The sequence below is a fragment of the Lampetra fluviatilis genome, chromosome 29, assembly GCF_964198595.1.
Source record: "Lampetra fluviatilis chromosome 29, kcLamFluv1.1, whole genome shotgun sequence".
NCBI classification, from domain to species: Eukaryota; Metazoa; Chordata; class Hyperoartia; order Petromyzontiformes; family Petromyzontidae; genus Lampetra; species Lampetra fluviatilis.
This window is the reverse complement of record NC_136303.1, coordinates 4,641,516-4,667,893: the sequence shown is the minus strand read 5'-3', so window position 1 is coordinate 4,667,893 and position 26,378 is coordinate 4,641,516. Positions and strand designations below refer to the sequence as shown.

The following is a 26,378-nucleotide window of genomic DNA, read 5'->3' as shown; positions in this document are numbered from 1 at the left end:
CCGCAACAAACAAAAACGTGAACAAGAAAACATCTTAAAGTGACGACGCGCAACAGAAACATCCAGGATAAAACAGCAAAGTGCTCCAGAAAAAGAACCATACGTGGTCCACCGCGCTAATCGGAGATGCGGGCGAAGGACAACAAACGAAACGCAAAGAGCAGTTCTAAAAAAGATTAGATAACACGCAGAGGAAGACGGTGTAATAGACAGCAGCAGTGAGACGACTGCACAGAGTTCAGAGGTCGCTACTGGGCAGCAGCAACTCAGGGGCAGGAGGGAGTGGAAGAAAATGGGGGAAGCCCTCGTTCAGAGGCGGGGAATTGTATGCTTATGACAACATGCTGTATGTACACAATGGTACACAATCTCATCAGATCTCTGATTTTGACCCTGGGTATTTTCTGGGTGGGTGACCAACACGCTTAAAACATGCGTTACAGGCTCATGCGGGGAAATACGTCATTGGCCAAGAGAGCAGTGTAGAAAAAAATCAATTGTTGGACTATACCTCTATGATCTCACATCTGTTTCTCCCTGCCTTCACCAACTTGCACTGACCAAATGCCCCCCCACCCACGCGGCACATTAAAGGGGTGGGGGGAGTGGTCCTCATCCGGCTGTGGAATTGACATAAAAATTGGGGGTGGGGGGGGGTCAGAGTGGTGCGTCACGAGCAAGAGAGGGCCGAGAAAAAAATGAGTCACCCACTCGGCACACGGTCATCCCTGCTGCTGTAATATCGTCACGGTCACCCTAAACGTAACCCTTCCTCGTCTTAGGGCCGGGTTACTCAGCAGATCGCAGCCGTAGCAATTGTGAGTTGAAGGTGAGTGAGTAAAACCAGCGTTACCTAACAGGAATGGCAAGAGGGATAACAGTGACGCAAGGCTGATGACGTCTATAAAACCATGTGAACCCAAATGCCAAGGTTACGTGTTATATTTATGACACACGCCTGAAAATTGTATTTCCAATCGTGCTGCCCGCGATATCATTCGTCACGATTTTTCAAGAGGTGATCATTTTCGAGACCTGACGATAATCCCGATAACAATTTTATAATAATAATAATAATAACTTGGTCATTTCATGTTTCGCATTTTGTTCTTCGCAGTACATCCAGTACAAAAAGTATATTTTATAAAAGTTATTCAACTGCAGTTTTTACTTTTACGTACGCTGGGGATTGGTAATTTAATCGTTCCAACATTCCAATCTAGGATGCGTATAAAGCACATGTTGTCAGTAATTTAGCGTCCTGTGAAAATGATGAGGCAATGATGTTTGTTGAACTTCTTTCGCACCGTACGTAGCCCCGTGCTAATCGGAGGTGCGGGGAAAGGACGACGAACTAAACACAAAAAGCAGTGCAAAAGAAATGAGTTTTCAATCTAGATTTAAAAGTGCGTAGCGGCTTCCTAATGTCGTAAGGAAGAACGTTCCAGACGACCGCAGAGGCGCCATCTGAAAGCGCGCAATGCAATGGGGGCGTCTTTGCTCGATGGCTGGCCATAAAAAAAGATGAAAGCTTACGATTGTATATTATCTTATGTTTACAGTGAGACTAACTCATAATGGCACACACATCAAGGTAAAACATACTGCGAGCGCTGGTTTTCGTGTGTGCAGGGTGGAGGGGATGGGGGGTGGGGGTGGGGCGCGGTGCACCGCAGATTCCGAGATGAAAGCGTGGTTAAATTTCGATTTAAAGCTTTCGAGATTGCAGGGATTCATCTTCTTGGTTCTTTCGGTAAAGTCACGTAGAAGGGAAGTAATAAAATAAAAAAAATAAAACATAATAAAACGTCGAGAGAATTATTTAATTATGTTTTATTTTTATTATTTTATTACTTCCATTCTACGTGACTTTACCGAAAGAACCAAGAAGATGAAAGCGTGGCTTATAAAACAAAACTGTTTCGCGCAATGCCCGTGCGTGGTGTCGTTATACCGACTATAATCACCAAGGAGTGTCCTTAACGCTCGTGACGTCACTCCACGTCGACCAGCCCCCCTCATTAATAATCATGAGCGGGTGACGTCCTCCACATAGACCCTCCCCCCTCTCATGAACGTCATGATGAACAAGGGATTATAACCTTTAAATGAAATAGGTCTGTGTCACCGCGCCCTTACTAATTGCCAGAGGTGGGACAAAGTCATTGTTATGCAAGTCCAAGTCGAGTCGCAAGTCATCAAATTCATGACTCGAGTCTGACTCGAGTCCAAGTCACATGACTCGAGTCCACATCTCATAGGTGGGACAAAGTCATTGTTATGCAAGTCCAAGTCGAGTCGCAAGTCATCAAATTCATGACTCGAGTCTGACTCGAGTCCAAGTCACATGACTCGAGTCCACACCTCTGCTAATTGCACACGAATGTATGCAATAAATATCACGTCCCGGTCTGCTCTTCGCTTGCAAGTTTCAGATTTACTGCAACACACGCGTATGTTGGACGGGCAAAAGGCTCGTTCCTAAATAATACATGGGAAGAAAGAAACGAGTTTCGTGTAAAGCTAAATCATTGAATTGTCAATATACGGTAGATAATCTATTATGAACCGTATGTTGATAATCGATTATCTACCGTATATTGACAATCAACCGTATGTTGATAATCGATTATCAAGGTTGATAATCGATTATCAATATACGGTTAATTATCAACATAGGTTAATAATCGATTATCAATATAGGTAGATAATCGATTATTGGGCGGCTTCGGGAGGGGGAGGCTGGCCGGATTTTCAAAAACGCCGGATAATCACTAAATCATTTTTTTAAAATGCTTATTTTTGCATGCCATGTTAGGTATTACGTGCTTTTTTAGTGTTTTCAATTTGTTTACGATATAAATTTGGCATAAATAAAGATACAAATAGACGAAAATTAAATATCCTACTTGAACAAAAAGTTAAGTGTATTTACTGTACCGTACTTACCACTCCAAATCTCGAAGATTCTGCACGGAGCAATGTATACACGTGCAGCGTTTTCATTTTTTTAAGTTGTATGTAGTATATAATGTACCGTATGTAATATTTAACACTGAAATCAACCATCGCTATTTTTTTCTGTCACGCACGAAGTGCCGATGGCCGAACTGGTTGCATATACTCTTAGTTCTTTCGGTAAAGTCACGTAGGTAAAAAAATGAAATTAAAATTAATAAAAATAAAATCACGACGTTTTTTGCTGCAGCAAATCTGGCTGTGACGGTCCCACCTGATGACGGAAACTTGTGTTGCCTCCGAAACGTCGTGATTTTTATTTTATTTTTTATTAATTTAAATTTTTTTACCTACGTGACTTTACCGAAAAAACCTAAGAGTATGAATCCTTGCAGTCACGAAAGCTTCAAATCTAGAACGAACTGGTTGCAGCCTGTGGTGCGGTGGTGCCGGTTTCACCGGATCAGCTGGGGACGGCCGGATAATCGATGATCACTTGCACATTGGCCTGAATATTCGTGGTGGATCAAGGTTCTCAATCGCAATACGATGAGGTAAAAACAAAAACAGCCGCTCAGGAAGCCGTTTCACTCATAAGGGGCCGTCCATAAATGACGTCACGCCATTTTGGACGATTTTTGACCCCCCCCCCCCCTTCGGCACACGGCGTCGCAAAAAGTCAGACCCCCCCTCAAATATGACGTCACAAAGCTCTGCCCCCCCCCCTCCCCCAAAACCATATTTCTATTTTGAAAATAAAACATGCTTCAAATCGCTTTAAACTATTGTCATTGTAGTGCGTATTTAATGTGGCGCTGCACTATGATGTTTTAGGAGTGTTGTTATAACAATTAGTGTTGCTATAACAATTCCATATTTATTTAAAGTTGCGAGCATTTTGATGTGACGTCACATTTCTCAACCCCCCCTCCCTCGTCACACATCGTCACAAATGTCTGACCCCCCCCCCCCCCAAGATGCGTGACGTCATTTATGGACGGCTCCTAGAAACAATCAATCGTTACATTTCACTTGAACGAGCAGATGCGTGCACAGCTACCTCAACGCAGAATTGAAGCCAGTAATTGATGCATGCCTCAGTATTTTCGTCTGTACATCACTAGATGTGCTTCAAGTGTACATACCATTCCGCATGTCCCCAGCTACTCGCTCAAACAAAGGCAAACCAGTTATGTTAAAGTTCCAGATTCAGCCCTCGGGGGTGTTATTATGTCCACGTCATTATTTTACGCCGGTCAAACAGACGCCACGTCAAGGAAGGCATTCTCGAACAGACACGAGTGGCTGCAGGGCTGTGTCGGTTTATCTATTGCGGCGGGCAGATGACAGCGGGGGGTGCATATTGTACAAGCTGAACTTGTCAACGAAAAAGTAACGTTGAGACATTTTGGACGAGAAACACGGGAGTTTGACGTCAAACTAGGAAAAACAATGGAACGAAAACGTGAAAAGTGCCCAAAAGAAACAGGGACAGATGCGTGCCGTCAATGACAGCTGAGAGACGGGACAGAGAAACCACACGGGATGGATTTGAGAGCACACGCAAGGTAAAGGCATCAAATAAACTGTCAACTAAAGTCGGGATTAAGCAGGACAACATTATGAAGACTCGAACAAAAATCGGAAGATAAAAAAATAATAATCATTTATTACAGTGACTGGTTGATTGTCATTGCCTCTTCACGACAACTACTTGACAGCTGGCCGAATTACAAGCACTAAAAGTATTTTTTTTAAATCACCATCCTGTACTCTTATTGGTCTACGTATTGAATTCATGGTTTCATCAGCATCAGAATTCTCCTGTCGACTTAACCGTACGTTGTCCTCGTGTCTTGCGTGTGTTCGCCCATCACCCCACTTTTAAACCGAGAGCCCAAAAAGCAGCACTCCGTATGAAGTGCTGCGCTAAAGGATCGCCTGCCTGTGCAGCGGCCGTGTTGGCATAGGGGCCGTCCATAAATGACGTCACGCGATTTTGGACGATTTTTGACCCCCCCACCCTTCGTCACACGGCGTCACAAAAAGTCAGACCCCCCCTCAAATATGACGTCACGAAGCTCTGCCCCCTACCCCAAAACCATATTTCCATTTTGAAAATAAAACATGTTTCAAAACGCTTTAAACTATAGTCAAGTCCAGAATCAACTTACGTGTGAACCTTCACTCTATGCAAGGCCCTATTATAATATATATTGGGACAAATCCCCCCCCAATAATCAAATATGCAAAAAATGTCCTCTCCAATATATTGCTATAAAATAGATTTCTGTTTATATGATTGTGGTTATGGTTGTACTTTATGAATCCCTAATCTCTGCCATTACATGCAATGAAACAAGAAAAGGTTAAAAAAACAGAGCAACGTAATACAATGCACTATTAGACATTGTAAAAAATACATAAAAAGTCCATCCCCTGAGTTAGTGAATTTTTTAATATTGTAGGCAGGAAATGGAAGGAAAATCGTTTCAAATTTAGATTTTTTTCTGGGGGGGGGGACCCCCAGACTCCCTGGAAGATTTGGTCCTCCCCAATGTTGACTCCATGGCTACGGCCTTGACTCGATTGATGTATTTAATGGGCCCGGAGATTGCCTTGAATTGAGTAATTTTGACTTAGAGGCGTGACCATCTACGATGTACTTGCAATTACTTTTCTGGCATTTACATCTCGTGTAAGCATTACTTTACAAGTGTAATTGCATGTTTTACCTGTGGTGGAGGTGGATATAAAGTCAAATTAAACACCCACGACAACTTGAAGTCACGCAAAGCCCCTTTTTAAATCATTTATATTAAGTTCACTTGCTTGCTTGCTTGCGCGCTTGCGACCGTGCAAATCTTTCGGTCGTTTTTTAACCCACTTCCCGTGATCCAATCGAGCTGACATTTTGCACACAGACTCGTTGTGCGTGACGATTTATTTTCGTGAAAACATTTTTCCTAAATTTTCCACTTTTTAGGATTTTTTTTTTCAAATTCAATAAAAAATACCAATGTGATAAAAATGAAACTCTTACTCAAGAAAAACAGAAATGAATAATAAAATAAAACCGATGCCACGCATATAAAGGATTTATAGTGAAAAACTTTGTTTTTACGGGTTAATTTTTTTTAACCCATGCACTTAATCTTCAATGATGCGAGTTAAATTTCGATTTAAAGCTTTCGTGACTGCAGGGATTCATCTTCTTGAAAGAACCAAGAAGATGCGAGTTAAACCTCGATTAAGCTTGGAGAGCTGAATGGAGTTCAAAAGAAGTCGCAAGCAAAGATATTGTCGTGATAGATGCAACGCAGAAGATCCCTGGGGGTTTGATCTTCCACGAAGCTCATGGCCGAACACAAACCATGGCAGTCGATACGGACACCTGATTGCAATGCAATTCACAACATGACCTGCAAGTATTAATACCAATTCCCTGTAATTAAATAGAAAAAATACTTGAATCAAGAGAGATCCTGCATTTTCTAGATTGAAATACCAGTGTTTTCTGTGTTTAGTTTATTGTTCCCCCCCCCGCACCTCCGATTAACACGGTTGGCTATGTACGATGCGAAATAAATTCAACATCCAAACGTACATTGGGATGTTTGGCTAATTCAATTGATTGAATAAGAATATACAATATATTCATATTGGAGCAATTCTATTAACTATATGAGTGGCACATAGGAGGAGACCGGAGTAGCGGGAGAAAACCAAACACATGAAGAGGAAACTCTCAAAACTCCGCACAGATCGATTAGAAAATCCAATTGCGATGCTACCATGGATTGGTCGACGAGCAGGCCAAGCTCACAAAACACCACGTGTTCCCATGCTGTCTCCCATTCACGGTAAGCACTTTCCACAACACCACCCAGCCAGAGATAAAGACCAGCGAAGTTATATCATACTAGCTTCTTTGCCCGTCCTAAAACGGCAGCTGTAATATTTATGAAAAGATTTAGCAGAGTATAATTGTATCTCGTGTAAATTTCATGGCAGTGAAACCTGCACTAAAGTATGTCATCAAACACTTCACTGCATTTCACTGTAGCACTGCATATAACTGACCTTCAATTTGTTCAATTTCACTGCTCTGATACTTTATTCTCTTCTGCTGTCGGTCGCTGGGGTTGAAATAAATTGGAATTCGATACAATATCTGAAAAATCACCGAGAAATGTCTATTTTTCCAAAATGTAGAAGCATAAATTAGACTTGTCTTTGGTCCCATAGTGCTGAAGAAATAAAGACACCAAATCCACTTTGTTGCTGCGTAGACTGATTTATTAAGACTCACTTTCAATAAAGAACGTGAAACTTACAGCGAATTTGCGAAAAAAAATCCGCTCTACCTTCTTCTGCACGAGTGTAAAAATCCATCCGCTCATGAATATTCATGACGGGGGTGGAGTGACGTCACACGCGTTACACACAAACACACATTCTTGGCTCATTCTTCTTCTTCTTTAGTGCTGCCTAACGGCGTGTGCCACTTCACGATGATATTGGCCCCGGTCTAGCACGGCGTGTAGTTTGTGCTGCTGTTGTTAATTGTAGCCATGTTTTGATGTTACTGAGCCATGTCGTTTTTGGCCGTCCTGGTCGTTTTTTCCCTTCGATTTTTCCTTCCAGGATTTGCTTTAATAGCTGGTATTTGTGGTCGTTTTGGGCAATGTGGCATAGGTAGTAACACTTCCTGCTAATGATGGTCTTCAGCAGTTGCCTGTCAGTGCCCATATCTTGCAGAACTTGTGTATTGGTGGTTTTGGCTGTCCATGGGATTTTCAGCATTCTTCGATACAGCCACATCTCGAAAGCTTCGAGCCTTTTTGTTGCTGTTGTTGTCAGTGTCCACGTCTCTACTCCGTACAGCAAAATTGACCAGATGTAGCATTTCAGTGTGCGCAGTTTCAGTGATGTACTCAAGTTGCGGTCTGCAAGGAGTGTTTTCCATTTAATAAATGCTTGCCTTGCTTGTTCAATTCTCATTATAATAGTAATTGTCACCGGTAGTGGGGGCCGAGAGTTCTGCCGTGACAAATTAAAAATAATAATAAAATAAATGTTAACTTATACGGCGCCTTTCGCAAAATGAGTATCTGGACGCCACGAATATGGAGAAGAAAGGTAACACAATAAGAACGGAAGAGGAACAAAACTCACCCGGAAACACAGTTTTAAACGGATAGGATTTTATACGATGCGAGAGCCTGGTCTCCAAGACATAGGGGAGTTCCACAGATGGGGGGGGGGGGGGCAACACAACAAATGCCTTCAACGTGACCAGGGAAGTCAGCACCCTGCGGCTCCGCTGCCGCGTGTCCGGCGGCCTCTTTAAGGGCCGCTTCGTGACCCGTCATGTATTAAGGAAACCACCGTCTCTCGCATTCACCACGAAGTGCATTGCAGCTCTTGAAATATTGAGGGGTCTTTTTTGTACCGAATTCGAACAAAAATGTCTCTTCTTGTTATTTTGGTTGCCGATCGCTGACCATGATCGATCAATTACTCGACCAGGCATGCCAAACATTATGACGCCCTCCCCCCCCCTCCATATATTTGCTAAAACAAATATTTGCACGTGGAAACGTCTTTGATGTTGCACCAACTAACGAAGAAAACAAGAGAGGGCCCTTTGCGCAGAATCATGATTTTAATGTCGTCGTCAAATCGTTAAACACGAGAATACCTTTTTTTTGTCTCGTAGAATTTTTTATTTCCTGAAACACTTATACCTGCTTTGAATTCACGGATTGCACGAATTTTCGCGGAAAAGGTAACTCGTACATTCCCCCACCCCCGTTTGGACAAATGTGTCGGAATGAACGACACCGCAATCCTGGGACAAGGTGCGCGCACAAGGCTTGGCTTTGCCTCCCTTGCGTCTGTCGATGTCAACGTGAACAGGGGACATTTCTGAGCAAAAAAAATAATTTATAATGAACACACGATATTCAACACAATCCCCAGTGCAAGTAAAGATTTCAAACAAAACATTTTAAAATCATGACAACAAAATATGGGGTTCGTTGTGCATATTATGTGCGTACATTATACGTAAAAAAAACCTCCGAAAACGAAAGTAATCGTATAAATGCTCGTCCACATGTTAATATACTTTAATTCATTGGTGCAAAGTACACATATATAATTGTTTAACTTGTACACAAACTTATACTTCTTTTTTTAAATATATACCTGTATTTGATGAATTGCTTTGAAGGATTAATTTTTGCATAAAGCACACAGTGCGCTAGATTACAATCCTGCTTCACGAATCCGCGAGTAGTTTCGGATGACCACAAACAGGACACGACACGACACAGCGTAGATTAGTGGAATATGTCTATAGCTCAAAGCCCGGCGATGGTTTGTAACGATATTTTGGCAAAGCAAGTTTAGTTCACAGGGGGAACGGTTTTTTTTGTTTGTTTTTTATCTTTGTAACAAAACGACAGATGGGCCGGACATTTGAACACCATACCGAAGATGCGCGAACGAGAAAATACATGCCAATATTTAAGGACGTTATGGAAATATGTGACTTGTGAAATGACAAAATAGTTGTGCGACAATGCACGCCAGAATGCATTTTTCAAACAGTAAAGAGCTTGCGATTCCAACAAACACGACCGGACATTTGCTCAGCCCGAGTTTAACATTGGAGAAAGTGGATGCGATTTTTTCCACACTTGAATTTGCATTGGCATGTAAACGTGACCGACAACGTAGCACAATTAAACATTGTCAAAGGTTTCGCTTCGTTTCGTGCTCCTTATTTTTTTTTTACCCTTTAAAATCAATCGTAAGTTGGTCAATCGAGTACGTGTCGCTCGCGAAGATTAAAACCTTCCAAATGTATTTTGGTTGTTTCCCCACTGAAAAGGGGTTTTTAACTTCTTAAGAGGGGGCGCTGAATGATGTACACGGCCCCGCATTCCCCAAGTGCTACAACTGCCACCCGTAGTATTTTTACAGGGCGGTCCAGATGTCTTGTGACCCCCCCCCCCCCTCCAATAACTTCCAAGAAAGTACAAGCTGCATTTAAAACAGAAATTCATATGCAAAGGGGAAAGTTTTTATTAGCGCGTCAATAAAATGGGGGGGGGGGGGGGGTCACAAGACATCTGGACCACCACCCTGTACATCAGAGGGTTCAATTCCAGGGGGTCACCCCCCCCCCCCCCCACCGCCGTCTAATCTGCTCGGTCATTTCGTACCACATTTGTTTGTCGCCGTCCCCAAAGAACTTGCTTCAGCCTCTCTCGCCATTCATATTAAAGGCGGCATCAAAACCCCGATGATTAAAGGCAACGTGTTAAAGTTACGCAAATTCTGCGCGGCTAGCAGCGTGACCTGGCAACTGCATTTAGCCTGCACTTGAATTCCTATATTGCATCGGGTCCCTCCTCTCTCCTGCAGGATAATGCTACGGACAAGCACTAAACGCGGAGTCAAATCTGCCGACACATTCCACCCTGGAAGCAGCACACTGCTCCAAAGCCCTACCCAGTGGCGCACCCTTCACAAGAATGGCAATTCTGTGCGCCCGAAACAAAAGCGCATACGAGCATTACCAGTAATCAGGGTTAACCACATCTCCACCTGACTATTTTGTCAACCTGCCTGACTGTTTAAATTTATATGGCAGACTTCCAGTGCTGGGGGGAGGAGGTGTGTCTATTCCAAATTCCAATATGGGGCGAGTGCGGTGGTAAGCGCGCTGCACCGTGAGCTCGGTAAACCTGAGTTCGATTCCAGCTAACATCAGTAGCGAGTGATATTTGAACCGGTCTCTGGCCCCCTAAAGCAATTACCGATTTATATACTCACCAGCACGGGTGAAATATGGTCAACCAACCCCAACTGAAGGCATGGGCAGCCCATCATTTGTCAGTTGATTGCTAAAGGACTGTACATTATTTATGTTATTAGTGAGCCATTATCAAGTCCAATAAGTAAACATAATTCCCATTAAATTTCCATTTAAAGCTTTCGTGACCGCAGGGATTCATATTCTTGGTTCTTTCGGTAAAGTCACGTAGAAGGGAAATAATAAAACAATAAAAATAAACCATAATAAAATATTTTATTATCTTTTGGTTCTTTCGGTAAAATCACGTAGAAGGGAAATAATAAAATAATAAAAATGAAACATCATAAAATATTTTATGTTTTATTTTTATTAAGTCACCCATGAGTCCCTGCCAGACATAATACAATATTTTAGTATGTTGTATTTTTTATTATTTCCTTTCTACATGACTTCACCGAAAGAACCAATAATTAAAATTCCCATTATTATCACCACATTATTTAATATAGCCACACCTTTCCGCAAGCACTCAGGAGGTTTGACTGCTTCATTTCGCGAGCCACAGCAGCGATGTGATCCTCGATGCTGAATGATGGAAAAGAGCGCCCTTGCTGCGCGTGTAGAGCTGCGCATTCCGCGTCATAATCAAAGGGAAGGATTAACCGGGTAGGTGACACGCAGCAGGTCGGCTGAAATCTTCACGTACCAAAGAGAAGGTGTCTGACAGGGACACATGGGTGACAGAGAATTGCCTGTGCAGCTCACAGAGTTACAATCGGCTAGTCGTTCCCAACCGCCAAGCACGGAAATACTTTCAGACAATGCGACGGTTTGAATTGGTGGCGCTGTTGTGGAGCGCGACGGTCACGTGTGTCATTTCGTGGATGTAGCAGCGAGCATCGATTACGCCGGGACGCGGTGACTGAACATCGCAAAGGGGAAGGAATCCGCGTGTATCGTGTTTGGCCTCTGCTGTCATGCATATGCATAATGGAGACACTGCAACCCTAGCCCTGTGTAAGCCGAGTTGGTAGCAGAGGGTCCCTCCCTGTACAACGATGAACACGCGGTAACGACTGCACAACAAGTGGATCAACGCTGCACGAACGCGGTCAAGTTGTTCGGAGGCTTGTGGTGCCTAAACATGGATCCGCTCGCCCACCGCTAAAATATATCCCCGGATATATGCCGGACATTGGCGGATACGGGAACGCATGTAACCACAGCGGCGTATGCCCCGCGCGCGTTTGCCTGTGCAGAGTACACTGTAATGTGACGTACATCAATATCCGAATGGACAAACGCAGGTTGCAGATGCCTGCGTAATACAAACCTCAAATGTCACTTTGCTGTCGCGACACCGAAACACATGTATGCTGCAGCTTCGTTAAGTGCTATAAAAATATAATGTAATCAATAACAACAAAAGTAAAAAAAAAGGAGTGCCTTTAACTTTTTGGATGTAAATGTTCATATAATGTGAATACTATATTAGATTTAAATATTCACTTTTGGTAACTCAATTGTGATTGCCATCGTAAATGTATGTGGTAGGAACAAGCACACAGACAACATCTACAAAGACCACCATGCAAGTATATAGAAGACACCACGAGAAGGGGACCCCGCTGTAGACCGCTGTACGCCTGTTACCGATCGAGGAAAGTAAACCGTGACAACAACAAAAAAATTCCTGCCTGTGATTAGCAACGAGGTAAACTCAATGTTGATTAAGTTTCCAAGACAAAATATATCTCCCACACGACACACTAACACCAGTACCTGCCTTAAACCGTACAATCTCTCTCATTCTCTCCTTCAACATTGGGAAAATCGATACAGCGTCGTAACATTCAATGCTTTTTTAAGGAATTGCGAGCATCATTAATGTGTTCCCCTCCAACAAAAGTGAGGTGACAATAACGTTAAGTTCTCCCAACGATGGAGAAGGCTATCCCCCCGGCTATTTCTTCCACTTTCTTTTGGAAGAAACATCATCACATTTGTTGGTATTTAGTACCATGGACAGGGAGCCCTTTCCGTGGGCGATCGAGAGAGAATTTCGATACCAAGCAACCTCACGCGTATATATATATGTGTTAAAAATAATAAATTAATTTACAAAACTTGTAAGGACCCCCCCTATCTATAAACGAGTGTGACATCGCAATCTAATAGTGGCGCAAGTGTGGCGCACTGCATTTAGTACACGCTGCTTTATTTCCCATGAGATTGTTACATTTTTAAAAATCCCCTCTCGACCGGCCACAACCTTTATTATTGTGGGGGGTGTGGGGTGGGGATTTATGTTTGACACACATATGTTCGGTGATAGCAGAGAGACGAGGGGAATTATACATTATTATACTTTTCTTCGTTCAATATAAAATAATAACAATAATAAATATTAATGAATTGTGTTTTCCCGGATGATTTCAGTCCTCACAGAGGGCCTCGCGCCAACAGAAGGCCGGGTTTGGGCCGTGCGTGAGGGGCAGTATGGGTGGGTCCACCATTTGCCAGATGCCCGCCTCCTCCAGCTCTTGACAGGCACAGAAGCCCAGGTACGGTACCTGCACACGAAAGCAAGGGGCAGGAGCCACACGATGTGATGCTTGACAACATTGCAGCATCTAGTCCTGCCACACTGACTACTCGCTTTTGCCGGACTCTTTCAACCCAACCACCGCAGTTTCAAAGTTCAAAGTTCATTTATTAGGTATAGCCCTGTGAGCCATTCGGCTCTTGAATCGGGTGCAACCGCAACAAACAAAAAACAAAAACATGAACAAGAAAACATCTTAAAGTGACTATGTGCAAACAGAAAATCCAAGAAAAGACAGCCAAATATTGCAGAAAAATCACCGTACACCAACGCTGTGCAAATATCCCAGTGGAATGCAAGTCAAACAACAACAACCACAAGACAACTTAGATTAAGGCCATCAATTGCAGATCGCAACAGCACACTCGCACCCACTTACAAGACAATGCTTTTTTGTTTGTTCCAAAAGGCTCATGCACAGGAATGAGTGGTCAATTTCGTTGGGTAACATTTTGCGTGAGCAGCAAAAATCGAGTGACCCTGACAGACCCCACATTTGCGAGTAAGTAAACTCCTCAAAGCTTGGCCACGTACGTAGATCCGTCAATCACTGTTCTGCACCGCTATCTCCCGGCCACCTCGCAATGCAGTGTGGGTGCGGGAGTTTCACAACTCCCCCCTTGAATCACCACAACCTTTGCTTCCAAGGCATTGTGCCACTGCAACAACCAACAACCGCCATTCGCCACTAAATCGCGGTGACGTCACCACGACGCTTGTGCCGGGCAATGTGCACCTTGATGCCACGTGAAGTGTCGAACGCCCGCTGGCAGGTCACGGCGCAGACCTTGATGCCACAGGTCAACTGACTGAGACGACTGGCTGATGCACCACCTTTGCCCCCTACTGTGTCAACTTGCTGTGCTTTAGCCACCCGGTGCTCCGCTCATTGTTGTGAGTGTCGCTCCTACGCCCTCCGTTGTTGTTGGAGGGCGACTGCCTCCAACTGCCAACTCGTGTCCTTCACGAGCCTCCTCCACAGAGGCCGATCTTGCCACCGCTGGTACCAGTCATCGACAAGTTCACTCAGCTCTACATCCTCCTGTACCCCATCACTCCATCTCTTCTCTAGCCCATACCGCGCCCGTTTCGCCCCCTCGATCCGGCCGAACAAAAGCTGTTTAGGCATGCGGTGGCTGGGCATGCGGGCTACATGGCCCAGCCAACGCAGCCTTGCCTGCCGAACGAGCTCAACGATGGGACTTTGTCCAGATCTTTCAAGGATTTGTGAGCTCCTCACACAATCAAGCCTGGTTAAACCCAGGAAGGATCGTAGGCAGGCCAGCCTAAATATTTATAACCGGCGAAGATGTTCCATTAGGGGGGTCCACGTTTCGCAAGCGTAGAGAAGGGAGGGAATGACCGTGGCCGAGAAGACCTGAAGCTTCGTGCGGAGCGACAGACCAGGTAGCTACCACACAGCGTTACGCAACCGATGAAAAGATAATGCCGCTCAACTGATTCGGAGTGAGATCTCTGCTGTTCAACCGGAGCCGGTCATGAGCACACTGCCTAGGTATGGGAAACGCTCCACTCTATCCACAACTGCCCTATCACCAATTGGGAGTTGTGGGGGTGGAGTGTCCGATGGTACAAAATACCCAGGCAGGTGCTTAGTTTTGGTGGGGCTGATGGTAAGGCCCCACCTCTTAGTGGCAAGCTCCAGGTTCAACAGCAGCATCTCCAACTCCTCCTCTGAGTGAGCAGCAATTACCAGATCATCGGCATACGTAACATGGTTGAGCAATAGGGAGCCATCCCTTGACCGCACCCGGGCATCGATCAGCCTCCCATTGTATCTGTACCAGATGGAAATTCCCCCGGTACAGCTATTGAAGGTTTCACGAACTACGTGGTAGAAATAGATGTTAAATAATGTGGGAGCCAGAGGACATCCCTGTCGCACCCCAAGGTGTACAGGGAATGGTTCCAACTCCCGACCACGTAGTTTTACCCAGGCCCGCTCACCATCATGAAGGTCCTAAATGATTGTGAGCAGAGGGTCAGCGACTCCGAAATCACAAAGAACTAACCAGAGCCCAGGCCTACTGATGGTATCATAGGCCTTGACCAGGTCAATAAAGCAGAGATATGGGTCTTGTTGGAATTCCCTACACCTCTGCTGTAGCAGACAGACAGAAAATATGGCATCTGTGCAGGACCGCCCTTTCCTGAAACCGCATTGGGGCTCCGCAAGCCTCTCCTCAGCGTGCCTAGCAAGGCGATGTTGAATAATCCTTGCCAGGACCTTTCCCGGCACACTGAGGAGTGAGATGCCCCTGTAGTTATTACAGTCTGTGCGGTCTCCTTTCTTAAAGAGGGGGACCACCAGGGTATCCTTCCAGTCCTGCAGAACCCGTCCAGTGGTCCAGGCTGTTGTTATGATGTCATGGAGGGCAGTCTGTGCACAAACGCACAGTCCTAAACCTCGCCAATTTCCCCTCGACATCAGGAGGAGTGGGGGACGATGCCAACCCCAGCCGCAAGCGATGATTAAATTCTCGCTTGCAACTTTCATCAGTTAGCTGAGACCATGCCACTAAGGGTTTGAATGGGGTCCTGGGTGTACACCCACCACTGGAGTGGAAGAATGGCAGGCGCATCTTACAGATGACAAGTCGATGGTCAGTGGGCAGATCAGCTCCACGGTAGGTCCTGGTGTCAAAGACATGGGCCCGCATCCGCTGTTACGTCACTATGTAGTCCAGCAGATTGTTCTTGCTTGGACCCGGCATGCATCCATGATGTTGTGTGGATGCGCCGATGCCGGAACAGCATGTTGGTAATTACAAGCCCATGGGCTGCAAAAAAATCTAGCAGCCTCCTGCCTTTGTTATTGAGCTGATCTGGCCCATGCCTTCCAATCACTCCAGACCAGGTGCCAGCATCATGACCAACTCGGGCATTGAAGTCACCCATCAAGATGACTCTATCCTGAGGGGCCACTTTAGCTAGCACCTGTGCCAGGAGGTCATAGAAGGCATCTGACTCATCGGCCTTGCCTGCATCCCTCCACGGATGTTCGTCTTCAGTGGGGGCATAAGTAACCACGACCACCACTCCTCACCTCTGGTTGATGGGAAGCTGAGCCCAAAGTAGCCTGGGGCTTACAGCTTCTCACACCTCACCGCCACGCTCCCATGCCCCCTTCATTCCTTTGTTCAGAATAAGAGAAACTCCCTGTTGTTTGGCAGTCTCCTGCCCTGAGAAGAGGACTGTCCACCCCTCATGGTGGCAGGAGCCAGAGCTGGTCCACCGGACCTCCTGAATACCACAGAGATCCAGGCGGTACCGGTCCAGCTCCCGACAGAAGAGTGGCAGCCTCTTCTCCGCAGTGAGCGTTCGAACATTCCACGTGGCCACATGTAGTGGTTTTTTGTTGTTTCTCGGGGAGCTCCAAGAATAAGGATTTAGTCTCCTGGCTCCGCCAAATGGGGTTTGGCTAGGAAACGTCATAGACGCCTGTCCCCCCGGGGCCTTTGACACAAGCTTGTTAATTAAATTTTTCCGTCGTGGTTTAGCGGTAATTAATTCAAGGTGGAGGGGTTACCAGCTCCTCGCACCCGCCCAGAGCCCCCTTTTGGCCGCTGTGGTGGTCACAAACGCCATGAGGAAAAGGCTAATCGGAATTGGCCCTCCCCCCACAGCACTGCGCACGACAGCGTTGCCCATACGGCACTACGAGGAGGTAGGGGGTTGTTTTGCCTGGACATCGGCCCGCATCCCTAAACGTTTGTCACTCCACCCACACACACACACGTGTGCTCGCCCCCCTAAACGTTTGGTAATATGATCCATTGTAGGTTTTTGCGGGAGGTAAACATTTGTCTAAAGCACATTTCAAAACCAGGCAGGACAAGGATAAATTTAGCCAAACCAAAATACACATGGAGGGGCTTAGGGAGGGGTCTTGCAAGAGCAAACACGAGGACTGGACCATCAGATTGAGCCATAGTTGGAAATTGCATGATCTATGATTCATATCCCATCTTTGGGTTTGGGAGACCGACTTGACATTGCTACATTTGGATATGATTGAAAATAAATTTGATTGCAGCCAAAAAAGAGTTGCATTGGTCCATGACTGATCTAAAATCCGACTTCAAGTGTGCTAGATTACTCGGACTGGCCAATTCGGATCCTATTTCGTGAATTTGCAGATCAACAGAACGGCTTTGTTCTGAATCAGATTTCTGATATGACTCATGCTCCTTGATGAGATAAAGCAAAAAACACATCCGCACCCCAAGAAAATAGCCGATTAAAGCCAATCATCTGTAGGCACTGCGTGGGGGTGCTTATGTGCTGTTGAAAAAGTGATGGAAACAGTCAAGACGTCCAGTGGCATCATAAATCATATGAATGCCAGTGTTGAAATGTAAACACCAAACAAAAGATAAATGTATTTCCTCTAAAATTATTTAAAATAATAATGGCCAACATGCCTACGCTCAGTTGGTTTTGTAACGCCACCACAATGGACTTGCAGTGTGTGAAGAGGATTCAGGGTTTTTTTTCTCAAACCAGTGGTTTTTAACATTTACTGCAGCCTTGCACCCCTTTGTTTCTGAATCGTTATAATGTTTTACAATGTTAATAAATAAAGAGGGTTTTACTAAACAAAGTAGTTGTATTGATGTGCCCGTGCCTCATTGGTGTTTCTAAAAATATGTGGCATGTCTCGCACCCCCAGGAAGGGCATCTCGCATCACAAGTTAAGGAACCACTGACTTAAGGCAAGAAACTGATTTGCGTGGAAAAATTAGGACAAAATAATATCTCTAGAGCACTCTCCTGCAGAAGCCCTTCCATCAGTGGTGGTGTGAGCAATACATTTCTGAGCTACACCTTTAATTACCTTTATAAAGCGATTGTGTAAAAGGCACACGCACAAAGCATAGCAGTAGAATGACTAACCAACAGTATGTTCATGGGGGCGTTGTTAATGCAGCAGTCATGGCTTAATTAGTAAAACTGCCTACAAATTCACAAACTATAAAAATGTATCATGATGGTCCTTTCTGTGTACACTGTCAAGAATTGAAATTCAGAGTTTTGGCTTCAAGGTAAATAATTAATGGGCAGATGGTGGTGAAATAGTGATTACGAAAGCACTGTTTTTATAAAGGTATGCCTTTTAAATCAAATGTAAAGGAGACCAACATTACTGCTGGGGCACAGGGTCATCACAAATTTTCATTTAACAAAAAATATAAATACCAGATTACCATATATCCATGTTTTGACCAAGATAAGGCCTTAAAAAAATTTGACCCATGATCTCAATAATACAATTCGCAACTAGTTGCCATTTTGAAATGACCACTCATAAGTTTGTCCTGTAAATGATATTTTCAAAAAATAAATGCGTTCACACAATGGTCACGTGGAAAAATGGCTAAAATCTAAAAAAATCTTCTTGTTTGGTGACATGCGAGTGACCGATAAGGATTTGCATTAATTTAGTGTTTAAATGCTAAAGCATCTCAGAGTGAGTGAATAAACATGACCACGTTTTTTTGTCTGAAGTAGCTATAATATGGTATTAAGAAACTGTTAAAGTTGCCAAGGGGTTACACAACTCCATTGTCTGTGCAAGTCAAGATATTTATTTCATTACACCCTCCAGTGAGCTGAACCTACTTTGTAAATATCACACGAATTCTGAGTTATTAGTGACGAACTTGTGGCGTATAAAACGCATTGATCTCCAATTTACGTGCGCTAAACTGGCTGGAAATAATCCACACTGTTCATTGACGCGAGGGCAAACATAAATGATAGGATTTACAAGAATTTGTAATGATCAACTGGTCCCCTTGAACACGTAAATAAAGAATTCACCTACAGAGGAAAGGCATTCCCTCACTGTGCCCAAGTTCCTTTGGTGTATTTGTCAATTCTAGGCACACACAGTAACTATTTTTGGATTTAAAGCTTTCGTGACTGCAGGGATTCATCTTCTTGGTTCTTTCGGTAAAGTCACGTAGAAGGGAAATAATAAAATAAGATAATTATTTTATTATATTATTACATTATGTTTTATTTTTATTATTTTATTATTTCCCTTCTACGTGGCTTTACCGAAAGAACCAAGAAGAGTAACTATTTTATAAATGTATTTGGTTCTCGTGTGGTTAAGATGAACACAAGTCAATGTTTCACGAAACAAAGAACATGCACGATGTGACCTCCTTTACCAGTGGCAAAATATAGTAATAGGTTTTTACCCTTTCAACTGGTACAAAAACTGACACCTTTACATAAGGCATCATGTTTGCAATAACCACAACACAAGCAGTCAAAATGCAAACAAAAAGAAACAACTCTGATGATGATAATGATATGCATTGTCCTTGAAGTTGATTGGTCCACACACGAGACAGCTTTTCTTAGAGCCTAGTCTCCATTGGTGTTGGACCAGATGACGCTAAAAGGCGTACAACTCAAAGACAGCGCACTATCAGAGTATTGAGAGCTCGGGGTAAAGATTTCTGGCTCCCAGGTGTCTTTTATACAGGTAACAAGCTGAGATGAGGAGCACTCCCTTTAAGAGTGTGTTCCTAATCTCAGCTCGTTACCTGTATAAAATACACCTGGGAGCCAGAAATCTTTCTGATTGAGAGGGGGTCAAATACTTATTTCCCTCATTAAAATGCAAATCAATTTATAACATTTTTGACATGCGTTTTTCTGGATTTTTTTGTTGTTATTCTGTCTCTCACTGTTCAAATAAACCTACCATTAAAATTATAGACTGATCATTTATTTGTCAGTGGGCAAACGTACAAAATCAGTAGGGGATCAAATACTTTTTTTCCCTCACTGTATGCAAGCAATCGCAGGGCTGATTTTGTACCCATTTATGTACTTCATGTAAATGAGCGCTTTGTCAATTCATTACTGGATAACGATGGCCTCTTCACATCACAGGGGTCACTGGAATTATTTGACCATTTCTCACCACTTGGAGAGGCGTAGATTTGTCAAAGTGGGGGAACATCGGCATGAGAGCACAGAATTATGCCAGAGTCTTCAAAGAATTTTCTGTAAATCACAGTGACTTCACAATACATTGAAATACCCATCAACCTGGTTTTCATTCAATACAGGCCTATTACATTTGTGCACTCGGCCATTTTAGTGGGCGGGCAATTTCCAGTCTGATGAACAACAACACACACACAGCAAGTTACCACCTGCACGACAAAACCGCACAACCCACTGCATCAACACACGTCGGCAAAAAGCAGCCGTGGGGGAAATAAATAACGCATCAATGTTTGCCGACGTCGTCATTCAAAAAAAAAAGTGCCACAGCAGCAGCAATGACAGCTTTACGACTTCGAGAAGGTCAGGACGGGGTATGGCTTGAGGGTTGGGTTGAGGGGTTTGCTGGCGGGGCAGCCTGACCTTGCGCACGATCTGGATGAAGTCTTTAGCCGGGAGCTTGCTCAGCCCACGGAGCTGTCGGGTGCAGGCGTCGAGGGACGAGGCGTGGCCCACCATGAGCACTCGCGACAAGCCTGCTGGCGCCGCCGCACAGAACACAACAACGCTCATCGTCACTCAGTTTGTTGTCCTGCCCCCCCTGCACCTCCGACAAAAAGGCACGGTTGGCTACGTGCGGTGCGAAAGAAGTTCAACATACATATACTCGCACCGCTTAGGCACAATGCCTAACCCCCCCCACCCCAACATCATCTCTCTAAGCACACGACCCCCCTATAAACACGTCAGAGAAAAAAAACCACACACACAATCCTCACAATTTATGTTGCTATTTGCCGACTGACGTGGTTGCTGTATAATGCACGCAACACAAAATAAGCATCAGCGTCGTTATGGAGAATACAAATACGGAAAGGAGGAGTCTTTGTCCGCCCATTAACTTTGTTTCCAATGTTCTCCGCAGTGACGCAAAAGGCTATTTTGACCGCACAGTCCCATCCCGTGGTCACCAAAGAAAACGGAAAATAAACTATTTGTAAATTAATTGCACAGCCCTCCGTTGAATCCTTGAAGGCCTCCCAATGGGCGCGTCGAACGCAAGCATTGTTTGACCGTGTACCAGACTGGTCAGTGCAAGTTGATGGAAAGGGGGCGCACGCAAGACTGGTCTGAATATCACTCACCAGTGATGTTATAGACACGATCTCGAATATAAAACTCGGGATACTGGGTTCAAGATGCAGTGTGCTAAGAACTACGCAACCACTCTCCTAATTCTTTACAATTAAATGTGTCACCACGACCGTAAAACTAATAACAATGTGGCTTAGGTGAATGCTCGTAAAGATTACCCTCAAAAGAGCACTCAAAGGTCAAGCCCTGCTGAACAATTCAAAAAATCTGACCCAGAGCATCCGCTGTGGCGCAAATGCTAAACCCTAAAACACATCCCAAAATAATCCAATTGCGTTGGTATTGCATAGCGTGCGCCGCAGCTGTGCCAATACCAGCTCTGCCACATTTTTTTGGGCTTTACCGCGTGTTGTTCGGCATGATCCCATCCCCGCGGGAGCTTTTGGACGAATAAAAAAAAAAGTTTTTCACTATAAATCCTTTATATGCGTGGCGGCTAGAGTCCTCTCGTCCTCTGGCTTGAGATGGCTGCCACCTATGGGTCAGATGATTGCCTGCCACCATTAAGCAATTGGTAATTAAATATAATTTTTTTTTTCCTAAAAAGTGTAAAGTTATGGAAAATGTTTGTTCACGAAAATAAATTGTCACGCACAACGAGTCTGTGTGCAAAATGTCAGCTCGATTGGATCACGGGAAGTGGGTTAAAAAACGACCGAAAGATTTGCACGGTCGTAAGCAAGCAAGTGAACTTAATATAAAGGATAAAAAAAAGGAAATCGAGGGGCCGAAGAAGCTGCCGTCATTTGCAGCGGAACATCCGACAGTAACAACCTGACAACACATTGGAGAGCTATAACAGCATCGTGTTTTTACACAACAAAGTGCGACCAAGTCGACAGAGTATTCTCCCTGCAGTCAAGTCAATGGGGCCGACCGTAACAAACATGAGAACGTTTATATTTATTTCAAGCGGTCATTGGAGTGTTATTGTGAACTAGGTGACCGGCCCCGTTCATAAATAGACAAGTCTCGGGCATCCAGCGATGCATCACAATTACGATGTCAAAAGTCATGGGCCTCACACACTCCCTACTTTTACGACATTGGACACGCATGTCTGTGCAAATCAGCGGTTCGGAAGCCTGAGTTGATGAACTAGATTTGTGGTAAACCTTCGGCATGTTTGAGCACCACCGATTTCACCGATCCCGCCACAAAGCGCTGCACAGGGTGGGGTGGGGGCGGTCGTGACATCACCGTCACTTTATTGGCAGCCGTTGGCGTTGTTGAACTTCTTTCGCACCTTGCGTAGCCAACCGTGTTAAATCGGAGGTGCGGGGCAAGGCAAACAAACTTAACACCAAAAGCATTCCTAAAAGGAACGAGTTGTCAATCTAGATGATGATTTAAAAGTGCACAGCTCCCAATGGCTTCCTAATAACGTAAGCAAGAGTGTCCCAGACGGCCGCAGGAGCGCATCCCGACGGCGCTTCTCTCCACCTGCAGCAGCGCCACTGTTGCGTTCGCCTTCAACCGCCGTGTGTTGTGTGTGTGTGGAGGTCTCGCCGCTGGCAACTGCAGGGGCCTCTCACCCTTCTGCTTGCAATCGGCCAGGATCTCCCTGCACACGTGGAAGCTCCGTGTGACGTACACGTCGTACGATTCGCTCGGGTTCAACTGCGCCACCGGAATCAGGGGCCTGGAGACGGACCCGGGACGCACACAACAAGAGACAACAACAAAAACAAACCCCAGCGCTATTGTGGATCCGCAAGAGGGCAGAGGACAGCGGAGGAAAGCGGAGAAGGAAAAATAACAAGGGGGAGCCACTTGAAGGCCGTAGATCGTGCGTGCAACGGTGGCACGACTGCAGATGGAGAGAAGCGCTCTTGACTGTGTGGCCAAAGAGGTCTGATGATACATTCTGTTTTGCAATAACGCCGCGTGTTGTTTTCACAACGCGAATTGGATATAATGCGATGAATGTATTAGGGGAACACATTTTTTTTTATTACGCGGATGCGAATTGTATGCGACGCGATCGAGCGAAAAGAACTACGTCGCGTGAGTAGGAATGAGCGGTTGTACGGCTGCTGGATGCGTCTAGATGCTACCCACGCACCTCAGACTTTGCTCAGCCTGCGTACACATCTCACGTGTTATCGCGGACTTTGCTGTACCCTATATTATTTATTATAACGCCGTGTTCTTCAGAAACTCAACTACTACCCTATTTAAAGGAGAACAGGCTGTTTTAATAATAATGATGACTTTTATTTACCCAGGAAAGCCTCACTTGATTCTCAATACCCCTTTTTCAGAAGGCTCTTGCATCGGGATGTCTGGCTAATTTTTCATTAATTGAGTGTTTGGCATGTCGGGAGGAAGCGAAAGCACGATAATAATCACACAAATATTAGGATAATTTATCGGCCTTTGTCAATTCACTGATAAAATGAAGGCCTCCCTACACCTTTTTGGACCACTCCCACCTCCGATTAGCAGCGTTGGCTACGTACGGTGCGAAAGAAGTTCAACGTTAGCCATGGTTGGGAATCAAACTCAGGTCGCCATCTCACTACCACCACTCCACCTCAGAATGTTGAACTATACTCAGAAACGCCCCCATCCCCTCCGTATAAGAGGGGGAATGAAGCAACTGCTGTACTGCCATTTCCTGGCCACCTTTCTAAGGCAGTCTCCTCCTCCATTCGAACACCACCCAGACTCATCCCTGCTAAGCTTCCACAATTCACGAGATCCGGTGCATTGAGGGCAATTTGGATCATTTTCGAGAGATATTCGCGAGTAGTAGATTGACTACATCACACGATAAGGGGAGGTAGGTGTGCGTGTGTGGGGGGGGGGGGGGGTGGGGGCGGTAGCGTCGTGCTTACCGCACTGCGCTATGAAACCAGCGACACGAGTTTGATTCTCGCTCATGGCCAACATCAGCGACATATATCCGAATTGGGCCCGAGACTTCCCTAGGCCGACCCAGCCTGAATGTATTACCTGCCGTAGAGTGTAAACATCACCCCCTCGGACGACATGTGGGCCTTTGTCGGTGCTCGTCAACAGTACTTGCCTCAAGTCTGTCCAGGCTTTACGGGGAATCTCCTCCACGCGTGTGTGTCTTTGTGTTTGGGTGGGGAGCGGTAGTGTAGCGGTTAGCGCGCTGCGCTATGAACCCGGCTACCCGGGTTCGATTCCCACTAACGGCCAACACCGGTGACGATTATCTGAACCAGTCCTGGGCCTCCCCTAGGTCGACTCAGCCTCAATGAGTACCTGGTGCGGTGCGTAAACATCGCCACTGGGAAAACAAAGGCGGTCGGGCGTGGTGTTGGCCACCCACCCCCCTCGTGTGCCGTTCCAGCCTTCATAGGTGCTACTCGTTAACAGCACTTGCCCCGAAAGTCTGTTAAGGCTATACGGGTGATCCTTGTCTTTGTGTTTGGGTGACGTCGCACCTGTAGGTGGTATCTATGTGGATTCCAGCTGCCGTGAGCTCTTGGTTTGACATCCAGGATGGCAGACAGTTCCCAGGTGTCCACTTGGTCCACTCAAACAACCCTGGCTCGATCTTAATCCTAAGGCGGCCCTCGATCTGCAGACCTGAAATGTAACGAAGGGCAAAAACTCACTCGGTTTCGGATAGACGAGTTACAAAGTTAAAATGAACTCCAGCACGTTGTTGAGTTGTTGAGTTAACGTCACCAATTTCAAGAAAAAATGTATTCATTGTTACTCATATTCTTAGGTTTTTTCCGGTAAAGTCACGTAGGTAAAACATCAAAATTAATAAAAATAAAATTAAAATAAAATAAAGATCACGACGTTTCGGAGGCAACACAAGTCTCCGTCATCAGGTGGGACTGTCACAGCCAGATTAGCTGCATCAAGTGAGGCAATGATTCAAGATGTAATCCCTTAAAAGCAAGTTGAGGGGGGAGGGGGGGGGCTCATCAGAATGTGGTAGCCAATGAATGGAACGTATCGGGAGGGAGGGGGGCGGGGCTCAAAGACGGCACGGAGTGCCACGTACAACGCATCGGGAGGGGGAGGGGGGCGGGGCCAAAAGGATGGGTGATGGAAGCGGTTGAGCGCAAGCGACTACTGCTGCACACGCCAACGCATTGTTACTCTTCCAACAATTGCCACTGGCGCTGTGCACAGCTACAGCCGTCTCAACCTCTCTGGCCTCTCTCTGTAAGCTGGCAATCGAGAGCCATTGGCCTTCTTCCTTATTTCATATGGCTGCCGATGTAGATGCAGAGCAACAACCGCAATGTCACAATCAGGCAGTCAAGCCGGATAACCGCGTTAGGAGTCAGCGGAGTGTACGGCGATTTTTTTCTGCAATATTTTGCTGTCTTTTCTTGGATTTTCTGTTTGCACTTAGTCACATATTCACTTTAAGATGTTTTTTGTTCGTGTTTTTGTTTTTTTGTTTGTTGCGGTTGCACCCGATTCAAGAGCCGAATGGCTCACAGGGCTATACCTAATAAATGAACTTGAAACTTGAAATGAACTTGAACTACCCGACACAGCCAATTAGCACGGTGTGTCGGGCGGTGGCGGGTTTAACGACACTTTGATATTTACGGGATCCAAACTGAATTGTGGATAACATCGGTCACGAAAGCCGACGTGCTAAACTTTAATACCGCTACTCGAAATGAGCGTCGCCTCAACCCCTCACGCTCACGTCGCCGGCAGCGTCAATCCTTGTAATCCGCCGCCTCTCTGGCCTTTGCCTCCGCCGACCCGCCCAGCCACTGCTACCCTGTTAAAACGCTGCGTTTGACGTCGTTTCGACATTCCATCGCCGCAGCACCTTTCGGGGGGGGGGGGGGGGTTATGGTACGAGTGGCGACGAAAAAAAACGGGCAA

General features: G+C 45.3%; 1 protein-coding gene across 1 annotated transcript in view; it reads right to left on the bottom strand.

Moving 5' to 3' along the window:
• Window positions 1–7,671: 7,671 nt before the first annotated feature.
• Window positions 7,672–26,378, bottom strand: part of UBASH3B (ubiquitin associated and SH3 domain containing B) — a 107,760-nt gene continuing 89,053 nt past the window's right edge. Inside the window, 4 exon segments of the mRNA XM_078870031.1 lie at window positions 7,672–13,362; window positions 20,808–20,923; window positions 23,075–23,181; window positions 24,956–25,100. Coding sequence (XP_078726157.1) covers window positions 13,225–13,362; window positions 20,808–20,923; window positions 23,075–23,181; window positions 24,956–25,100 — 506 coding nt within the window. The 3' untranslated portion in view covers window positions 7,672–13,224.